Source organism: Thermobia domestica, chromosome 9 (assembly GCF_964235325.1).
Source record: "Thermobia domestica chromosome 9, izTheDome1.hap1.1, whole genome shotgun sequence".
Taxonomy (NCBI): domain Eukaryota; kingdom Metazoa; phylum Arthropoda; class Insecta; order Zygentoma; family Lepismatidae; genus Thermobia; species Thermobia domestica.
In genome coordinates, this window is record NC_137462.1 from 7,693,549 (window position 1) to 7,715,724 (window position 22,176).

The 22,176-nt window shown below is 35.5% G+C and overlaps 1 protein-coding gene across 2 annotated transcripts in view; it reads left to right on the top strand.

Annotated features, from left to right (window-relative positions):
* Positions 1–22,176, top strand: part of LOC145694375 (matrix metalloproteinase-2-like) — a 429,459-nt gene that overhangs the window by 395,955 nt on the left and 11,328 nt on the right. For both annotated transcript variants that reach the window (XM_081770541.1, XM_081770542.1), the window contains exons 5-9: positions 2,140–2,279; positions 11,266–11,424; positions 14,593–14,864; positions 18,008–18,149; positions 21,197–21,356. In XM_081770541.1, coding sequence (XP_081626667.1) covers positions 2,140–2,279; positions 11,266–11,424; positions 14,593–14,864; positions 18,008–18,149; positions 21,197–21,356 — 873 coding nt within the window. The remainder of the gene's footprint in view (positions 1–2,139; positions 2,280–11,265; positions 11,425–14,592; positions 14,865–18,007; positions 18,150–21,196; positions 21,357–22,176) is intronic.

A 22,176-nucleotide genomic window follows, 5' to 3' on the forward strand; every position in this document is an offset into this window, starting at 1 on the left:
GGAGACTCCCTTCATTATTTTCCTTCTTTCTTCCCATCTACAAGTGACAAGGAAGTTTTCAAATCCCTTATAAGTAATGTCTGGGTGCTCTGACTCCTGACAACGTAGTAGTTGTCATTCTTCTGGATAGTTGGTCATTCTCCTGGCACGAAAATGTCAGGAGAATGACTGAATAATTAAGACAGGTGAATGACATCTCACTAACATTTCATTAAAATCCTACACCGTATTTATCTGTTAAATGAAATGATGTACTCATTTTAAACATATCTGTTTTGTCTTCCTCAAGAAAGCCAATTAATGTATATATTTCACAAACTAAAATTACTCACCAGAAGAATGACAAGAAATGCAGAAGAGAACCATACACCTAGAAACTGGTTGACGCAACAGGCAGGTTGAACAGTGTTGCCAATATCACAGATATAGAAGATATCATCTGCATAAAAATGAACACTTACAATTTTGTACATGTAATCAAATGGGATCTTGAAAGAGACGAGAAATCACTCAGAAGAGTGACCGAAATATTAAGGACAGAATTTGATGTTATAGAAATTATTATAAAAGTACTTTTTATGCTTTCTCCTTTTGAATTGGAAAAGTACCATTTTCAAATATTGTATGTGAAATTTATGAAATAGAATTGACACCAAGAGTTATTAGTAATAATTGTACATAGGACACCCAGAAGAATGACATTTTTATTCATCTTTTTTCTCAAAATATATGAAATCATCACGAAATATGTAAAAAGTACTGATTACCAGATTGATATATATTTATAAATAATGTCTCTCGAAAAGAACTCCTTTTAACTTGCTACTGAAAGATTTCAAAAGGTCAATCTATTTGCAATCGACCCATATATAATACCCCCTCCACGTCCCCTAAGTTACACCGTAATTGATCGAGATTGGTCGGATGGTTCGAGTTAAGTAACTTGAGTAAATAATCCAATTTAGAAATTTCAAAGTAAAGAGACAAAATTTTATCTCAGTGATCCCGTTAATTACTCGTATGGATTCAAAAGTTTTATCGGTCATTTTCGATCATTCTTTTCTCCTTCTCTCTTCTCTCCTTCCTCTCCCCTAAGCTGCACCGTCAAAGTGAAATGATGAAAACCATCCAAGGCCCGAACCTCAATCTATGTTAAAAATTTCATCGAGATCGGTCGGGTGGTTCAAAAGTTACGTCACAAACATAATCACTTTCATTTATATGCAAGATGTTTCAAAACACCGACAACGTTTGGGGGCTAAGCCGTTAGCGTACGCGCTTTCGGGTTCGATTCCCTGGGGGAGTTCATGTGGTTCGGATTCCACGTTAATCAGTAGGTCCCGTCTCGTATAACCTCGCTGGTGAAATGGACGTTAAACTCAAAATCAACTCAACGTTTGGGAGGTGATTCCTGACACCAAGATAAGACAAAAGGAACAACCTGGGTTCACAAATGCCTTGTTACGGAGTTATAGGCTGCCAAAAACATTTAAAAAAATCAATTTTAAAGGTCCATAACTCCAAAACTATGGGACCTACCGTAGTCGAGTGAAGACTTTAATTAGGAACTATTATGTGTCCTATCCAAATATCCATGTTTCATAATTCTGAGGTACTTCCGCAACAATTTTTCGTAGAGATAGTTGGTAAGTATTTCAAATTATATGTCCATAGCGTAAGTCCCTCTATAAAAAATGTTGCGTGAGTACCTTAGGATTCTGACATACGTATTTTTGAAAAGCGCAAGTAAAGTCTTGGCCCGACTACAAGTAAGTCCCATAGTTTTGGAGCTATGGACCTTTAAAGTCGATCTTTTTCATGTTTTCGGCAGTTGTGCACCAAGATGTGGTCTATACTTTTTGTCTTATTTTGGTGTCAGGAATCATCTCCCAAACGTTGTCGGTGTTATTTTGAAACACCCTATATATATATATATATATATATATATATATATATATATATATATATATATATATATATATATATATATATATATATATATATATATATATATATAATATCGTTACGATGTTGAGGTTTTCAGAATAAATTAACTGGCTAATAATTTTTCAAGCAGATAATTACGAACCAGTAAAAGACAAAGAAAAAACTTTTCATATGTAATATTTTTCTCTTCAGACGCTACCATGGAGACGGCTACGCGTTTGATGGCCCTGGCCAAATTCTGGCTCATGCCTTTTTTCCTGGAACTGGCCGAGGAGGTGACGCTCACTTCGATGAGGACGAAGTGTGGCGAACAGACGAATATTCTGAAGAAGGTAAGTAGAGAACAAACTATTCATGCAGTCTGTTGTGGACAACGGTTCAAACATTCCTTTTTTATGGCGTATGCTCCTTTAAAAAAGCTTTATAGAGTCTTCATCCCGGCGAAATTAAAATACCGCTAATTTTACAGTAATTATGTGATATCTTCAAATAGATAAAAGATAATCGAAATGTGGAACAAGAGCGCCCTAGACAATATTATAATTTACATGAGAAACCGTTATCACGACTCACTTATCTGCTTTCGATTTCGTACCATTTTGAAAATCGGCATTTATTTTCGCGTTTCTAAACAGCTGAAAACGGAAAACCACTAAGTGACTTGTGATAACGGTACCTCACGCAAAATAATATTGTCTAGGGCGCTCTTGTTCCATATTTCAATTATCTTTTATCTATTTGAAGATATCACATAATTACTGTAAAATTAGCGGTATTTTAATTTCGCCGGGATGAAGTAATTTCTTAATCATTTTCCAATAGTAATAATCGTGCTGAAGTAGAAAATGTATTTAGTTACATGTTTCGTGATAACTATTGGATATTTTAATAGTAAATTAATAACATGAAAAATAATAAAACAATGCTGGCTGTAAATGTGAAGGAATTTGAGAAGTGTAGTCGTCGTATTTGTAGTATGACAACTTATTTTTGCTTCTGCTACGCACTCAGTGTTAATACGTCGAAGAGATTTCTAGAAAAAAAAAATGTGAGTTTTTATCACGGAACGGAACTATTACCTATTGTCAGCAATAAAACGAAGAGTATTATTACTACAGTAGATCAGTGGCGTATGCGAGGAGGTGATTTAGTTTTAACTTTATTTTTCCATAATATCTTGCTAAAGGGTAAACACTATATTAATGCATGTTAAAAAAAAAAAAAAAAAAACGCGTGTTCTGTGGTTAAATTCTGCGTACGCTGCTGTAATAAATATACTTCAATATGATAATGACAGCACTAAATTAAAACAAAAACATTCTAGCTATGATAAAGAAAAAGGTATAGCAATCATCAGAAAAAATAAATAAAATTTGAGATTTCAGCTTCTTGTTTTACACATTTCATATTCTCTACATACCGAGAAGTGATTTCTGTGTCCCCGCCAGACCCGCAACCGGAGGGTTGTTAGGGGGGTCTGGCCCCCCTAAACTTTTCGTGGCCCTCCAGACCTCAATAGAAAATGCACAATTTAGGTATTTGTAATCGAATTTTTAACGACTTGGCCTCCCCCCTAATATATTAATGCACCCCCCAAACCTCTGTGGCTAGTTGCGGGCCTGGTCCCCGCACTGATGTATATACACTCGCCTAGAGGGTATATCGTTTAATGTATTCGAAGATTGTTAAGTAACTGTTCTGTAATCTTACACATATTAACAAATTCAGTTCTATTCTATAATAATGTTCAACTTGAGATTTCTCACAGGTGAGGAAGGAAGTTGATTTTTTCCTATTCCTCTAAACAAGTATAAATTACAAAAATGCGATAACGTTTTCTCCATATAATTCGCTAATCTGACAAATGAACTTCATCCGCTTTCACGCCTTTAGCACTAAGAAAGCTAATGACATTGTTTATTCCACAATTAGAGTAGTGAGTTTTATCTACTCACAAACAAACGTAAACACGGTTGAATATTTTCATAATGGTGTCTGTAGCTTGTCAACGGGCAGGATCGCAACTGCAACACTGCAGCGGCCAAATTTCGAAATGGTACTTACTTAAAAAAAAAAAAAAAAAAAAAAGCCTCGTACATGTTGTCAGTACTTAATCATATACAAATACCTTTTTTTATAAGAAGTATAAACAATGAGCTTCTGATGATAGTTATTATTATTATTATTATTATTATTATTATTATTATTATTATTATTATTATTATTATTATTATTATTATTATTATTATTATTATTATTATTATTATTAGAGGCTTCGGTGGCTCAGTGGTAGAGCGTTCCCATCTGGTGCATAGGGTCCTTGGTTCGCTCCCAGCTCGCGCCAAGTGACTTGTGGTGGACAAACACCATGTGCGTGGGTTTTCTCGCCGTTCTCCCGTTTCCTTCCACTTTCTTCACTCCACCATTTCTCATCATCACCGTCTCCTTTAGTCTAGCCGGCATAACCGTGGGACGTAACGAAGAAAATCTGTCATTCGATAGCAAAGAGAAAGACAGTTCAGTGAATGAAATTGATTCCTTATTGTCTGATCAAAATTTGAAATGAATTGACAGTTCAAAACCACGTGGAAATCTTGTGTTGAACAGGAGAAAGTACTGTCACGGAATTATTAAAATCACCGAAGGAGGAGCCAATCATCAGCGTCGTTGTGGTAATTGCAAATACATTAGAACATTACAATGTTGCCGCCTTGTAGCACATGTTCAGAAATGCTTGGTCACTTGAATCGGAGGAAGCATATTGGACTTACTCACGACGTGACAGCAGAACAACACATTCTCTTCCAAATGTCAAATTGTCTTACTTTGGATCAAAGTATAGTTCCAAGGAATGGTTTCTAAAGCTATAAGATACAAACGACAAAAATGTTTTAGTAAAAAATTAAGTGATGTACGATGGGAAGTCAGAAAGTAAAGGGACTCGCAATTTCTCGCACTAGGGCTTGGTAACACTGCTGGTAACGCTGCTTGTATCCAGCGTTAAATTAATGTCGTCTACAACACTTCTATGCAACATCTCTCTTGTTCCTGCATTAGTCGTTGGAGTGTAGCAGACCGTTAGAAACATGGCAGCTCTATTGTCGATCTGCCATGAGGAAATGAGGATAGTGATTCGCTTTTTGTTTGCGGAAGATCGCGCGAAGCAAGATCTAGGAATGGACAGAGCGTTTCAAATAAAGAAGAAATTCTTTATGTGATGAGGAAAGATCGGGCAGGCCATCGACGTCAACGACTGAGGACAACTTCATAGTTGTTGAGATTATGGTGATGGGAAATAGATGAATCACAGTGGACGAAATCGCCAATGCTTTACATGTCAGTCATGGTTCAGCGTATTCCATGGACGGAAGCGCTCAGGGGAAGATCTCCAACCGATGTAGAAGTCGTTGATGCAGTGCAAAATTGGTTACAGGTGGAAAAGCAAAACATTTTTTTCCCGGCGGAATCAAAAAAAACTTATGAAACGCTGGGAAAAGTGTGTTGAAGTGTAGGGAGAGTATGTAGGAAAATAATGTATGTTTGTTTTATATCATTAGAATAAATGCACATTTTCTCAAAAATAGCCTTCTCAAATAGACTTCTTTTTATTTACTTATTGAGCCCGTTAAAATTCGAGAGAATGAAAGTTTAAAATATTTTCCAAGGTTTCTTGTTCGAAACATATTGACGCAACGTAAGAGTAAAGAAAGAAATTCTATGAATAATGAACTTCACTTCCATATAAAACTAATATCGTGTCCGAAAAGGCCGTTTATGGCATTTATTTTACCTAAAAACTAAACTCCTGTTAGGTTGTAATTGAATACGTGAAGCTCACTCGCAATGCGATGTAAAAATATGTAAGCGTAATGTTATACCAAAACAGAAGTGTTTCTATGTGTGTTTGGTGGTTTATAGTACTCGTTCTCTTGGTTGCCAGTTTCAGTTTAAGCAACTCGCAAAACAGGTAACAAAGAAACAAATTTTCCGTTCCTCCCCTTGATACGATGGTTAGGCAACCAAAACGGCACCTGTGATATGTTGGGTTGCATAGCTTTTTGCTGGCAACCAATGCGATGTCAGTTTGATCACGATAGCTATCTTGGACTGAACATAACTTACAAGTACTGAATGTTCACACTTTTTCTTTGTAGAATTCACCCCAAGAAATAAAGATGATACTTGATTTTAAAAAAAAATCATTTAAAATTGCGAAAATATCCATTTTTTGTAATAAATTCGGTTTTTATGAAAAAAATACTATCTCCCAAAAGACATCTTTAATTAATCTTTTTAAGTGCTATATCCCGCACAAAAATACAGGATACCTCTTCAAGTAGAACTGACTTCTGCTTTGCAGTAGATTTTTTTTTTTTTTTTAAGCTTAATAATTTTAGCTGATAAGATTCATTGTTCGTACTGACCGATGCACTGCACAAGGAGCAGCCTAGTGTTCCTTGATGGAGTTAATTTTTTAATATATTTTGATTAGGAAAATCGAGTAGAGCTGATCTGGTCTGTTGCTGTAGTGCAAGTTAATTCAGTTCATATAAATATCATTGTTAGGAGGTTGGAAATCTGCCAATGCAACAGTTGTGCATGGTTGATAACGAGAATATCTGAAACACCATTAGTTAGTGCTTTGATAAGTGTTCGGGTCATGTCAGAAGAGAAGAGAGAAATTGTTTCAACCAGGAAGAGACTTTCCTGTTACTAAAGATAACGTAATCAAAAACAACTCATGCCCAGCTCTGCCAGAGAGAGAGAGAGAGAGAGAGAGAGAGAGAGAAAGAGAGAGAGATAGAATCTGCACTAAAATTCTCTTCAGGTCTTAGATAATGGCATATGTCGGTTGAACAGGCGGATGTGAGTTAATATCTTTGCTATTTTTGTATATAATTTAGACGCGTCCATTTTCTTTGTTTTTTCACTGCAACACGCAATAAAACATGGTTGAAATCAATAAATAAAGAAATTGGCTGTTTCCAGGATTTTATATGTAGAGTTTGAAGGAATACCATTCCTATATTTGCGAAGAATATTTCATCTTTTAATTTGAAATGAGGACAGAGGGGAAGATCTGGCTAGTTGTTTTGGAATTTGAAGCACTTTCTCCACACTCAGATTGTTCTGTGTACAAGATGTGTGGATCCGAACTACATGAGCTTTAACCGGGAATCGAACATAAGTCCATCACGCCGAACATAAAACTCTAATCTTTAATACAGAGAGAAGACCAGGAGGAAATGGGTTCGAGTTCTTAGATCACTTGTCTCCCCCTTCTTTTTCCCGCTCTTGAGTTTGATGCTGCAGAGTTTGTACAAATCTTGGCATACTTATTAGTTACAAAGAGCACTTCGAATATATAGATTGACGCAAATGCTGAAGGCAATAGAAGTGTCTATTTTCCCCTCAAACCCCAAGGCTCAGGCACTCCAGATTCATCATTTTTCGTCTCAGCTTTACCATTCTGCTCCCAAATTTATTTCCCTTTGAATTTACCATTCTCTTCCAAATTTACAATTCTACCCTCCAAATTTACAACTCTCCCCTTCAAACGAATCTCCCCTTCAAACTTACGAATCTCCCCTTCAAAACTTAAGAATCTCCCCTTCAAATATAGCAGTCTCTCCTTCAAATATAGCAGTCTCTCCTTCAAATATACCAGTCTCTCCTTCAAATATACCAGTCTCTCCTTCAAATGTACCAGTCTCTCCTTCAAATATACCAGTCTCTCCTTCAAATGTACCAGTCTCTCCTTCAAATGTACCAGTCTCTCCTTCAAATATACCAGTCTCTCCTTCAAATATACCAGTCTCTCCTTCAAATGTACCAGTCTCTCCTTCAAATGTACCAGTCTCTCCTTCAAATGTACCAGTCTCTCCTTCAAATGTACCAGTCTCTGCTTCACATGTACCAGACTCTGCTTCACATGTACCAGACTCTGCTTCACATGTACCAGACTCTGCTTCACATGTACCAGACTCTGCTTCACATGTATCAGACTCTGCTTCACATGTACCAGACTCTGCTTCACATGTACCAGACTCTGCTTCACATGTACCAGACTCTGCTTCACATGTACCAGACTCTCCTTCACATTTACAATTTTCTAATTTGACTACAATTTTCAGAACCAAAATATTGAATATAAGTGCGCTCCCCATTCAGGACAAGCGGTCATAGTGATTCAGTGGAGTGCGCCTACTCCTGGTTCTATCCCCAAGTAAGTTTGTGGTGGACAACATCGTGTCTTGGGTACCTCTTTCGTCCGACATTCTCATTCTACCAATTCTTCCATCAACCAATCACTTGCCTAATCATTGTTTCCCTTAGCGTAAAGGGCATAATCGTGAGACGTTAAATTGGAAGATTTCATTTCCCATTCAGGACAAGACATGAGTCCCAGGGACTGGGTGGAGGGAAGGGTCTTCACTTATTTTTGTCACCTACAGGAAGTGATGTAGTGAACTTCGGCTGTCTTTACCCGTGTTTTCTCATTTGACGGGCTAGATGAACCTGTCAGCTGCATTGGAGCGACGTCAAAATGAGAAATAATTGTCCCCTCTACAGGGTATCAAGTCTGGCTCGCCAAGTTAATAGATAGACTACTTTATCAAATGCGCCTATGCGACTCTACAAAGTATTCAAGATACTGGAAACACATCAGGTCTGATCAAATATTTGGAGAAAACCAGACGGATGAATTGCTGCGGTGTAGCGTTCACCCAGCATCTTGAGGAGCTACCTGAAAGAGGAATTGAGCAGCGTTGCCAACCTGATCAGAACATATTATTGTACGCAGCACTTAAAATTATCGTTTTTGTCGTAACATTATCGTACTTCCTGTTTTCAGTCTCAATATCAAGCTTTATTATTATTATTATTATTATTATTATTATTATTATTATTATTATTATTATTATTAAGAGGAAACTTAATATGACGTTTACAGCTAAAACTATATTTAGCAATCTGTACAGGAAACAACATTGAAGCTTAATTTTTTACTAATCGATCGAAAAAATCTGATTTTCTTTCAATTCTTACTTGGAAAAACTTTACTAATTATCCCTTCTTGATCGGTTTCCTGTGTGCGTCGTCGTGGTCTCCGGTTTGATTACAAAGAGGAATCACGTGTTTGCAGTGCAAATAGTACTAGTAGTAGTTGGGATCAATTTTACAGAATGTTCCGTCTTACACAGTATCGGTGTTCAAAATGTATGTTAAACTGCAATGATCCAATTAGCCAATTACCTAGTAATAATGAACATATGTAAGCAGGTGAATTGGTTTTATGATTGTAAAGTACAATAAGTGTAAAATGTAGTTAACAGTGTAACAGTTAACATATTTAAATCACTACCGAATTAAATTTAATTTTCCTGCCGTACCGAGACCTTCTTGAGATGTTGGTCGCCTTTGTAACGTTTTGTGTAATTTTGTAATTTTGTCATATACTGGTATGTTGCAAAATTCATACTCTTTTTCATGCAACGAATATATATATATATATATATATATATATATATATATATATATATATATATATATATATATATATATATATACAGCAGCTATCGTACATCGTACAGGGATCAAAATTATTTTACTATTCGATAATTATCGTACATGTTGGCAACGCTGCGAGCAAAAATAGTGTTATATACTGAGACGGAGATAACCAAAACTCGTATGCCTCGAGCTCAAGATCTTAATTGGGCGCGAGCACTTGTAAGCAAGACCACTAGAAGTGGATAGCGTCCCAGAGTCTTCAAGTCCAAGTAAGTGTGAGCCCGAGCAAGAGCAAGCTGCATTTAGGTTAGTGGACCTGAGCCCTTTGTGAACACGAATCCAATAGGTAAAAGGGATGCGAGATCAAGTTACCAGAGCCTTCATTTACGATAGGAAGTCCAAGCTCAAAAGTGAGAGTTTTAGCTAGGATGAACCTTACTGAGATGGTGAGTTATTGATTTACAGGATAAGTAACAAAGAAATATGTCGATCGTTTGTAAATCATCAGACTGGTAGGTAGATCTCGCCATGTCATGGATCAATAAAAGTAAAAATTGGTTAGGGAAATATAGTATTTGAATACGTAAAGGCTGTATTAGAACATTTATTGTAGTTTTTGAGTCTGATGTTACTTACCTTGCAGGACGGAAATGGAAGAATAATCCTATTGCTCTTCCGTTCGATGTACACTATAGATTAAAACCGCTGTTTATTAAAAGTTGTAATTGTTTTAATTAATTTAATTTATTTATTTTTAGTTTGTCCATCAACTAACTTTGCGGTTACAGAAATGTTAATTCTCAAATCCAAACAATGGTTTGGCTTTCTTAATAATAAACAAATCTACAAATTGCTTGTGCGCGTTAGCACCATCTATTGACCTCAGGCACGCAGCACCAGGCCCGAAACCAGCCACAGAGGTTGGGGGGGGGGGAGCATGAATATCTTAGGAGGGACAGGTCATTAAAAATTCTCTTACAAATATCTAAATTGTGTATTTTGTATTAATAATAGCATATTGTATTGAAGTTTGTAGGGGCCACGAAAAGTTTAAGGGACAGTCCCCCTGTGATTGTAGGCCTGGGCAGCACACGTAACGGAGCAGTGAGTGTTAATTATTGGGAATTAGTGTTACTCACATTTTGTTATAGTAAAGATAATATATGTACTACTCCATTTTCAGGATAATAATTTCTCTATAATTCCTTTATTTACATGCATTACTTGGATGGTGCTGGACTTTTGCTTCACCCTGTACTTCCAAGTAACCCAAGTTAGGTGAAAAATAACTTCAGATTTGTATTTCTGGTGAAATTTTAGTGTAAAATCATGTGTTGAATGCCCCCTTTCCATTTAAAACATTTGACCTGTATTCAGAATGACGGATTTCAAGATGAGCACCATGATGCTAATTGGCACCATCTGGTGCACCCCCACCCTAATTACCCACATGAAAAGTTTCATCGTCTTTCCTGAAGCAGTTTCAAAAATACAAGGAGGTACGGGACTTTTGCCTCACCCTGTAATTCAAGTTGAGGTCTAGCAAAAGTCTAGTACCACTTTTTCCAACGAATGTTAATTGTGATTTGAATCATGTTAGATTTTATTCTTGGAAAGTTTTTTTTCAATTTTGCTAGACGTTGGTGTTTGATACCTTCCTTATACTAACCAGTTTGCTAGACTAACTTCCTTATACTAACCACTTAGTTTATTATACTAAGTGCCACGTTGTGAATATATTATTTTGTACTTGAATTTGCGAAAGAAAAAAGAAAGTATTGATTTTTCTGTTTTATTTTGTAGGCACAAGCTTGTTTGCCGTTGCTGCTCATGAGTTCGGCCACTCGTTGGGCTTATCACATTCATCAGTTGCTGGTGCCCTGATGTACCCTTGGTACCAAGGAGTTAAAAAGGATTTTAAGCTTCCCAAGGATGACATGTTTGGTATACAGCAGTTGTATGGTAAGAGCAATAGAACACGGTTAATTTTCATTTAGATTCTTGTAAGTACTTTGAATGCCAGTTTCAACTTCTTGAAATACTGAGTCAAATTAATTTCAAATTCTTTCAAGCTGAAGTGAGATTAACCAGAATTAAGATGTTAAAGCCAATGAATAATATATTTCCAATGAAATGAAGCAGATTTCTATAGTGGATGGTATAGAAATGCAGGAAATAAATTACGCGCTTAGTATCAAAATCCGCCACAACCATTTCGCTTAGCTTCGAGTAATCTGCAAAACGTACAGTAAAGCTCCATATACACGCGTACAAAGTCCCATATTTGAACTATTTTTTTTTTTAAGTATGAAATATTAAGCTTTTAAAGAAAATTGTGTTTCCATGGAATTCCTTTAGATCAAACAAATAATAAGCGATAACTCAATTTCGGTAAAATAAAAAAAATAAAAAATGGAGGCTTTTGATACTAACCGCCTCAAATAAGCAATCCACAACATACCAATATTCCATGTAAAAACGTACTATTTGTCTTCCATCATACGTACTAAACCAATAAAAGTAAAGAAAGCAAATGGTCCTTAGACCTAGAATTCGGTTATATTCCTTTAATTACCGAGAAAAGTGTAAAATATACTCTAGAATCATTTTTTTATTATTATGACTGTGAGAATTAGGAAATTTCAAAATTGTCGAAATAAAGCTATTCAAGAAAGGTGATCTATGACACTTTTCGAAATTTCTTGAAGCAACTAACAATTAAGAGGAACAACAATATTTTAATTTCTCTAAACATGTTCTCGTAAGAATTGGACATTGATATATTCCACTCCTCATGAAGCTTTCGGCTAATAATGCGTTGCACAAAGTAGAAAAGTCCAGAATAAGAGGCATTCCAAATAATTGATGCCATATTTAGAAAACTATAATCTAGCACGAGAGGTAGAGTTATGTGTCAAAACTTAGAACAATATATAATCGTGTACCTCAGGGCTCCATCTTAGGTCTCCTACAAATTTCTCAAAATGGTTACGATACAATAAACGCAAGCTAGTTACCGAAAATAATTATTCTAATAAACTGTCAATGTTCATAATTAAGGAATCAAATATATAAGTATACCGAACTTTAAATTCGATTCCGCATTTAATTTTATGTTAGCTACTTGTATTAAAGATTTATCCGCCATCTTATTATATGTAAAACAATTTCTGAAGGGGAGAAGTAGGAAAAGCAGAAGCTCGGCCTTTCCTTGAACCCTTTATAAAGATTTTGTGATCTTATACGTATTATTAAATTCTGTTCTATTCTGTTGAACTTGGATTTGTAATATTGAGCACATGTTCTACGTTTAGCCAAACTTTCTCGCAACTTCTGATGCAATCAGATATTATGTTTTTCAAGGTTTCTTTATGTCGCACCGTATTATAATACTTATTTTGTATGATGGTAGTGGTTTTCTAGCGTTAAATATGTAACATGTAGCGAATCCGAATGCTGCTTGCTCATTCTAGTTTTATAATTACGAATATCCTACATAGGGTGAATCCGAATGCTGTTCATTCTAGCTCTAAAACTACGAATACTCTTAATAAGATGAATCCCAATGCTGCTCATTCTAGCTTTAGAACCACGAATAGCCTAAATAAGGTGAATCCGAATGCTGCTCAGTCTAGCTTTAGAACCACAAGATCACTTTGAACGCTGCTCATTCTAACTTTAGGACTACGAATAGCCTAAATAAGGTGAATCCGAATGCTGCTCAGTCTAGCTTTAGAACCACGAATAGACTAAATAATATTTTGAATGCTGCTCATTCTAACTTTAGAACTACTAATAGCCTAAGTAAGCTGAATCCGAATACTGCTTATTCAAGCTTTAGAACTACGAATAACTGAAATAAGGTGAATCCGAATGCTGCTCATTCTAGCTTTAGATCTAGCAACAGCCTAAATAAGGTGAATCCGAATGCTGCTCATTCTAGCTTTAGAACTACGAATAACTGAAATAAGGTGAATCCGAATGCTGCTCGTTCTAGCTTTAGAACTACGAATAACTGAAATAAGGTGAATCCGAATGCTGCTCATTCGAGCTTAGAACTACGAATAGCCCAAATAAAAATAAGATCTGGCAAAAGCAAACAAGTTATTACTAATCTATGTTAGTTTTGGCAGCATCAGATGAGACTGAATGTTTTATTTTTTATTTAATTTGGTAAGTTCATGCGTAGATTGTTAAGTGTGTACAAAGGACGATAAATACATTAAGAGGCGTTGACCCTTATGTACCAATGTTGTTATAATTGTGTATTATAAATTCATGAATAGTGGTGGAAAAAGCTGTGCTCCTAGTAGAGATAAGCAAAGTTTCCTGTGCCCTTTAGTTTTAAAATTGATTTCTTTGGAAGAAGAGAAGTCTTCATTTCGTAATCATGATTATTTGAGAGAAGTGAAGCATAGGTCGTATTCGTCAAAAACTGCGAGGAATGATCAGAAAATAATGTTACAAAGACTGCAGCGAAATGTGTATATATTATTTCACGCAACCAATACATCCAATATATAGTACATATCTTAGGTTATTATTCGACAGAATCCATATTGGTTGAGACACTTTTCACATCGTGGGATGAGTTTGACGATTCCCTCCTGGTAAAAATCCTGTCCTTACGTGTTCAGCCACGTTGTCACGAAGTGTTTCACCTCCTCGTCTGAAGTGAAGCATCGACCTCCAAGGTGCTCCTTGAAGTGCATGAGAAGGTGAAAGTCGCCTGGAGTGAGGTCTGGGGTGTAGGGAGGATGGTCGATGATGTCCCCCAGCTGTGTTCAAACCTGTTGGTGCCTATTTGGTCGGCCTCTGCGCTCCCCCTGAAAGGACTTCTTCACGAGACTAGTTTTCCAAACGAGTCACCATTTGTTTACTTACAACTAGCGCTGTAGGTGTGGGTCAAACTCTATAAACAGTTGCCAACTCCATGTATTCCAATTACCGCATACTCCTTATTCGTTTATAACAGACGGAACTCTAGAAATATTCGCCTTGTAACCTTTGTTTGTAACCTTTGATCCTCCGTCGTACATATAAATGAAGAACATTAAGGTTTATGTTTAAATTGTTAAGTTGATATAGAAAGGGATATTCGACTTACTAATAATTCTTCTGTACTTTTAGGTGTGAATGAGAAACAGTGGGGTCCACTACCCACCCATTTCCCACGTATGACAACGCAATCTCCATACCGACCACATGTTCCAACCAAGAAGACTGAAACTGATCATAAGCCTCCTGATGTTCCTGGTCGTCCTGGTGCTGTTCCTCATGTTCCAACGACACGGATTCCCTTTCAAAAACCTGCGAAAAACCCGGAGAAACCAGATACCTGTGATACTACCTACGATGCTATTTCTATTATTAGACGTGAAGTTTTTATATTTAAAGACAAAGTAAGTTTAACCTTCATATTAATGTAAAAGTGAAAATGCGTTAAGAGTGTGGTATAAATAAATTAGTCTTATAGTTTCAAACGTTTTAATGTCTGCCATCATTCACAGTTTGTGGCTGACTTTACAATTTTTATTGGATCAAACGATCCAATATATTTCAGGCAAAAAGATTTTCTTGTGCCCCTTATATATGGAGAACTACATATGTTGTAGTGAAACCCAAACTATCACTTAAGTCAGTATGATGTGCTTATTCCATAGAAAATACAAAAACTCGATTTAGGGGACGTTCAAAACTTTTTTGGATCCTGATACAAAAACTAAGGTTAGCCAATATCGCAATCTTTTGTTGCATTTTTGGGATCATTCCTAAAATTCTTTTTTTCTAACAAAACGTATTGCCTAAGACCGTTGAAATAATGTAACAGACTCTAATAAGAGTGGGTAATCTACAAACCGAAACCTCTTTATTTTATAAAAATAAATTTTTAAGATTTCCCATAAAGTTTGTGTTAGAGTTGTTAACTTAAAAAGAATCATCTTAACTAGGAATGTTTCGAGTGTAATTATTAGGGCTCGGATTTCTATAATCTTAAAAATTTCGAAAATACATTTTATGCCTTTAAAAATGGCAAAATATGACATGCAGTGGAGCAGTTGAATTTAAGGGTCTGAATAAAAAAAATAATAAAAATGCCATTTTTCTTTTAGTTATTTTTCATAAGTGAAAGGAGATAAGTGATATGCAACTTACCACAATCATAGATAATGTTACTCTACGATAGAAAATATGAACCTCAAGAATTTTCATTGTTGCCATCTTTACAAATTACAGTGTTTCCAGGATAACATTTCCCCTAAAATCTAAGTTAAGGCAGTGATTAGAGGAACGAACTGAACTGCATTTGATTACGTATCATGTTGTTTTGGTATCCTGGTGAGCCACATTTTAAATAACATTATTTAATTTTAATAACTATGTGTTAAAAAATTATTCTGTTTACTACAAGCCAAATACCAACTATTTATAGGGGTTCCCACTTTCTGGAAAACAGGGAAAGTCGGGAAAATCATGCATTTTGCGTAAAATGTCATGGAAAGTCACGGGACCTAAATCTACAAATGTAACATTCTTTTTTTTTTTTTTTCAATGTAATATTGTTTCTTCTGTTATTCTGTTCTGGGGATTAACATATCTCAGAGTTGGCAATATTAGGACTAATAGTGGGCCAGGGTGGCTTAGTGGTACAGCGGTCACTTCTTGTTCATGGGGTCCTTGGTGCGATCACAGGTCGCGCCAAGTGAACTTTGTGGTGAACAAACACCATGTGCATGGGTTTTCTCGGGGTTCCTCCGTTTTCTTCTTCCACTTTCTTCATTCCACCATTTCATTCATTTCTCATCATCACCGTCCCCTTTAGCCTAGACGGCATAACCAAGGACTGATAGTAAGTAGTAGGTCTCAGGGAGAGTTGGCAACACATTCTTGACTGCATGCTGTTATTGTTATATTGCTTGACTGTTATATTGCTTGTACTTTTTTTTTTCAAGCAAAAAAAAAAGTCTCTTATCAAGGTTGTGGTACTGTATCTTAAATATATTATAATATAATTACATAATAAATTTTGTGTAAATAACAATGACTCACATTGAACATAATAAATATGTAAATGGTAATTAAAGGAGTGTGTTGGACAGGTATGGGGATGGAGGAGACTGTTAAAAAGTGTATGACAGAACTTGCCCCATATCTTCCCATTTATATTCAAGAATTTATGTCAGGGAAAACAAGAATTTGTGTCAGGGAACTCTATCTTCACTGTTTTTGTGGGAACCCTGTATTTATCTGTAGTTTATATTACTTGGTCCGTATGTTTCAATGTATGCCTTCCCATGAGTGGTTTTTCTTTTGCCATTTCCCCCATAACCAATAACGTGATTTCTTTGTCTCGTAGTGCATCGAAACATTCTTCTTTTCAAAATGTCCTTCGCTGTCTTCTTTTCTTCTATCATTTTAGTCTTCAGTATGTTCATTTTCTCTTCTACCGTTTCCTTCGTTCTTTCATTAAATATCTTTTCTTTCTATCTTAACAGCATCCTTCTGCAGTATCACATTTCAAAGGCTTCCCTTCTCCGTTTTTCTCTTTCAAAGCATCTCTCACATTGATAACAAAGCTACATGCCATACACAGGGTGTTTCAAAACAACACCGACAACGTTTGGGAGATGATTCCTGACAACAAGATACAACAAAATGTATGGACCAACCTGGGTGCACAAATGCTTCCTTTCGGAGTTATAGGCTGCCGAAAACATGAAAATATGAACTTTCAACGCCCATAGACAAAACTGTGGGACCTACTGTAGTCGGAACAAGACTTCACTTTGGAACTAGTAGGTGCCCTATCCAAATATCCATGTTTCAGAATCCGAAGGTACTCGCACAACAATTTTTATAGAGGGAGTTTGGCTATGGGCATATAATTTGAAGTTCTCACCAACTACCTCTATAAAAATTTGTTGCGAAAATACCGCAAGATTGTGAAACTTGAATATTGGCTATGGGCATATAATTTGAAGTTCTCACGAACTACCTCTATAAAATTTGTTGCGAAAATACCGCAAGATTGTAAAACTTGGATATTTGGATAGGGCACATATTAGTTTCTAAGTGAAGTCTTGACCCGACCACGGTAAGTTCATTAATTTTCGGCAGCCTGTAACTCCTAAAAGAAGTATTTGTGCACTCAGGTTGGTCTATACTTTTTGTCTTATCTTCGTGTCAGAAATCATCTCCCAAACGTTATCGGTGTTGTTCTGAAACACCCTGTATATGCTTTCATAACCCTTTTCATCGTTTCTGTGGGAATATTTATGGTGAGCATTTGAGCCGACCATATGTCCCCATATTTCAGCCGGGGACGCGTGGTCAGTTTATCGGTTTCAAAATCTAATTTCAATTTTTTCTTTAAATAGCTTCTTTGCCCGAGCTGTTTTGAATACTGATCTCGTATGTACTATCATAGCTTGTTGTTTTCCTCCTTAATTAACAGAATTCCTGCGCTTAACTTTTGTTTTGCTAATTATCTCTTGCATTCCATTCAGATGTGTTTCTAATTTTTTCCCTTTATTCTTTTCTTCAGTATTTTTGGAGAATAGATGATAAAGGGCTTCAAGCGGGATACCCAGTATTGATTCAAAGGTTCTGGTATGGCCTGCCACAAAATTTGACTCATGTTGACGCAGTGTATGAAAAATCAGACAAGAAAATTGTATTTTTTATAGGTAAGTTTGAAGTATTACATTCTACAGATCAGCATTATATTTAAAAAGGAAGCAAATGTTTCTGTAATATGATAATCCACTAATTATACCCTAGAATTTGTCATCTCGTAATATTGATCCTTTTTTTTTAAATTTATTTATTTTTTATAAGAATCTTGGAAGAATTTAATTACATCTTTGTATGTGACACATAATAATCAGGAAAACTTTACCAGGGTGTCTATTGATCACGAAAGTCACGAAAAAGTCGCGTATATATATATATATATATTTTATATGTGTGGAAATAGGTAGAAAAACTCACCTCCAAAAATGTCTATGGTCGGCTTGAAACGCTACCAAATCGCAAGCAAAGCACGTTTCTATCGCATGCTTGAAAATTCGGCCTAATTCGCACAGAAATTTGCTCTTGAGATTGCCCTTCAGCAGTGGCGATGCAAATCGCATCGCATCGCCGAAACTACCTACGCATCTAACTAGCTTATTCAACTGGAAGAAGACACAAAGTTTTTTTCGCTTCAGGGAACAGCCATTGAAAGTAGAGATAAGATAGACTATAGAAGGTAAAGTGCTAAAGAATATAGGTACTATTTTTGTATGTTACGAAGTTTTATGGTTCGGTAAAGAAAAGGTCACGAAAAAGTTACGAAATTTCATTTTGGAATTTTAGTAGACACCCTGTTTGTATGTGACAGATAATAATCAGCAAAATTTTACGCATACGTGCTGAGTCGTTTCTGATCAGGACAAAATATTGAACTTTAAATTTGGATGAGGGTAATTTATGTAAACAATAGGATTATATCATTAATTCATTAATAATTTTGATGAGAAATATAGTCAATAATAATTAACTCGTACAAAGAGTTCTGTTGTGAATAAGACCAACTAACTATACAGTGTTCAGGAAAAGGTTAGGAGTCGAAATAAACTTCTCATCCAACAAAACACCCATCCACGCGTGCACGCGTCTCCTCAGCACCCAGACGACGTTCATAGCGGAAAGACACACACTACAGATTCATAGGAAAGAAAACTGACATCGGCATCTGAAAAACAGCATCAGCTATCACGTTAGAACTCATATCATAGCCTAACTGATATGATGGTATTTTACCGAATATCTCTACATACAACATAATTCGTACATCTTGTTTCCCATAAAATTTTACATAATTTTTAAGATGTAACAAATCAGCAATTTGGGAATATGATTTGGCAACATGGCAGCGTTTAAATCCTACAAAAATTAGTTCATTGTATTTAATTTTAAAAATTTCTTTTAATGTATTCTCGTAAGTATTTAGTTTACTGAGAAGAATCTCCGTGACTCATGAAGATGGTGAAGTATTAACTTCAGTTCCTTCGTGGCTAAGCGGCTAGCATACGCGCCTTTGGCATGGGAGACCCGAGTTTGATTCCCGTCGTAAGCTCATGCGGTTGGGATTCCACGTTGATCAAAAGGTCCCATCTCATATAGTCTCATTGCTGAAAGGGGCCTTAAATTCACACTTAGCTTGACTGGTCTTAACCTCTTAAGTGTGATCTCATAGCAACACTGTTATTGAATTGTTTACCATATGAGAAATTGAAGGCACAATTGCTGAGTAGCGTTTCTTTATAAGTAGTGTGTGTTTTAACTTCACATACGATCTGGTATTAACAGTGTAATTTGCTACATATACAATACGAAAAAATAAAAATTTCCAATATTGTTATTGACAACGAAGGACATAGTTTTCAAGCACCACAAAAGTCTAATTTTTCTGTTGAGTTGCGTTTTTTTTTTTCTTCTTTCTTCCTACACACTGAAAGAAGAACAAGACAGGAAAGTAGTTCAACGCAGCCTCCTCCGTTAGAAAGAAAAAGAGGAGGTGGAGGAAAAAGATGGACGTAAAAATAATGAAAAAAAATATTATATTTGTTTATTCTCTTCCCTTGAATTAAAATAAAAAAAAAAAAAAGTAGTCTTCCGTTCTCTTCTTGTGTTCCAAAACTCTCGCTTAAGGAAAAAGGAGAAAGAAAGTTTGCAAAGAGAGTTAATTCTTTTGAGAAAAAGGGTATAGGAAAGAGTGATTGCAGGGGATTTTTCGTTCTTGTTTAGAAAATAAATTTAGATCTAAAGAGAGAGGACAAGGGAAATTTGAATGGAAGAACAGTGTCTTCTCTCTCTCTCTCTCCCAAGAAAAAAAAAAGGGGTGAGAAGGAAGAAGCTTATTTTGTTACTGTCCTCTTTAGTTTTACATAATTTTTTTGTTGTTTCTTTCGATTTTATCAAAAATTACACATGAGAATTTACCTATAAGCATGTTTTTTTCGTTCAGTTCCATGTTATCTATATAGTGTACTTTTAGACAATACATCTCTTGATTTTAGACGGTGCTCTATAGCGTGGTGTATATTTCTTACTTATAGACGTTATCTATAGCATGGTATGCATCTCTTTTAGAAAATGTATCTCTTACTTTTAGACGATGTTATCTATATCATGGCATGTATCTCTTTTAGAAATTGTATCTCTTACTTTTAGACAATATTATCTATATCATGCTATATATCTCTTTTAGAAAATACATCTTACTTTCAGATAATGTTTTCTATATCATGGTATATGTTTCTTATTTTTAGACAATATTTTAATTAATCAGAAATTAAAATTTCAGAGTTAATGATTATTTTGGACTCTTAATCTTGGTAGCCATAATATTCGTTGTCGTCCTGCTAGTGTCATAATGAAGAACTCAATGAGGACTTATTTCATTATTACTCTCACGTCAAGAGATGGCATGTTCTTCATACAGCAAGAGATGGCATGTTCTTCATACAGCAACTATTTTTAGATTTTCACAGAAGTTAGTTTTTCTCTGTTTTCTCGAAACCGACGCATGAGATTTTATAATCACGAATATCATTGTGTTGAGGCTAGTAAAATATCGATTGGTATATGGTATATGCCTCATCTTTGCACATTTTAACAGAATAATATTTTAGAATTTAATAAAATGTCAACTTACAAAGTTGATTTCATGGTTTATTCTGCATTGCAGGTAAACAGTATTGGGTGTTTGAAGGCAATCGGATAGAGGAAGGCTACCCGAAACCATTGACTAACCTTGGACTGCCAGATACCGTGGAGAAGGTGGACGGTGCAATGGTGTGGGGCCATAATGGAAAGACCTACTTTTTCAGTGGAACAATGTATTGGAGGTAATATAGATTAATAATAATAATAATAATAATAATAAAGTTTTGTTATGTATAAGGCCAACTATACCGTTTTCTGCAACAGGTTAAGAGTCGAAATTAACTATTTGTCCAACAAAATATCCATCCGCGCTCGTACATGTTTCCTCAGCAGCCTCAGAAATAAGAAATTTAATAAAAATCTAGATTTTTTTTAAATTAATGGTACCCAACACATATACGTCCGATGATACCACTTATTTAAATTGTATATTGATTTATAATTTCAATCTATATTTCTCTCTCTCTCTCTCTCTCTCTCTCTCTCTCTCCCTCTCTCTCTCTCTCTCTCTGATTATAATAGTTTGAGAAAAGGATTCTGCTTATGTAGTAACTTACGTTATGTAAGGGAGAAGCTAGAAAGTTTTTCAAGGTCTTCTGATGTGAAATTTTTAGCATTTGTATTACTCAAGAGGATAGCGAAAGGGGTATCCATTACACATGAAACTACAGATTCAGGACGTTAAGAATAGTAAAGTGATCAGTAACTTCAAATATATACAGGAATATCCAGATATCGTTAGAATATCTACAAACCTTCAAAATATGCATTTGCATAGCGCATATGGATTTTTTTTTTAAAAATTCAGGTCCTTTGAATCACTTTTAATCATAAATCTCTTTGAGTTTTGAAGACATGGCAATGGAACCTAAAAGTAGAAGTTACATTTCGTTTAATTTCGTTTTCTTGATCATTCCCCAAGAAAATTTAAAAACTGATATCTCAGATTCCCTTGCTCCTTTCGACTATAAACACTACCAAGATAGACACTTACTATAAACA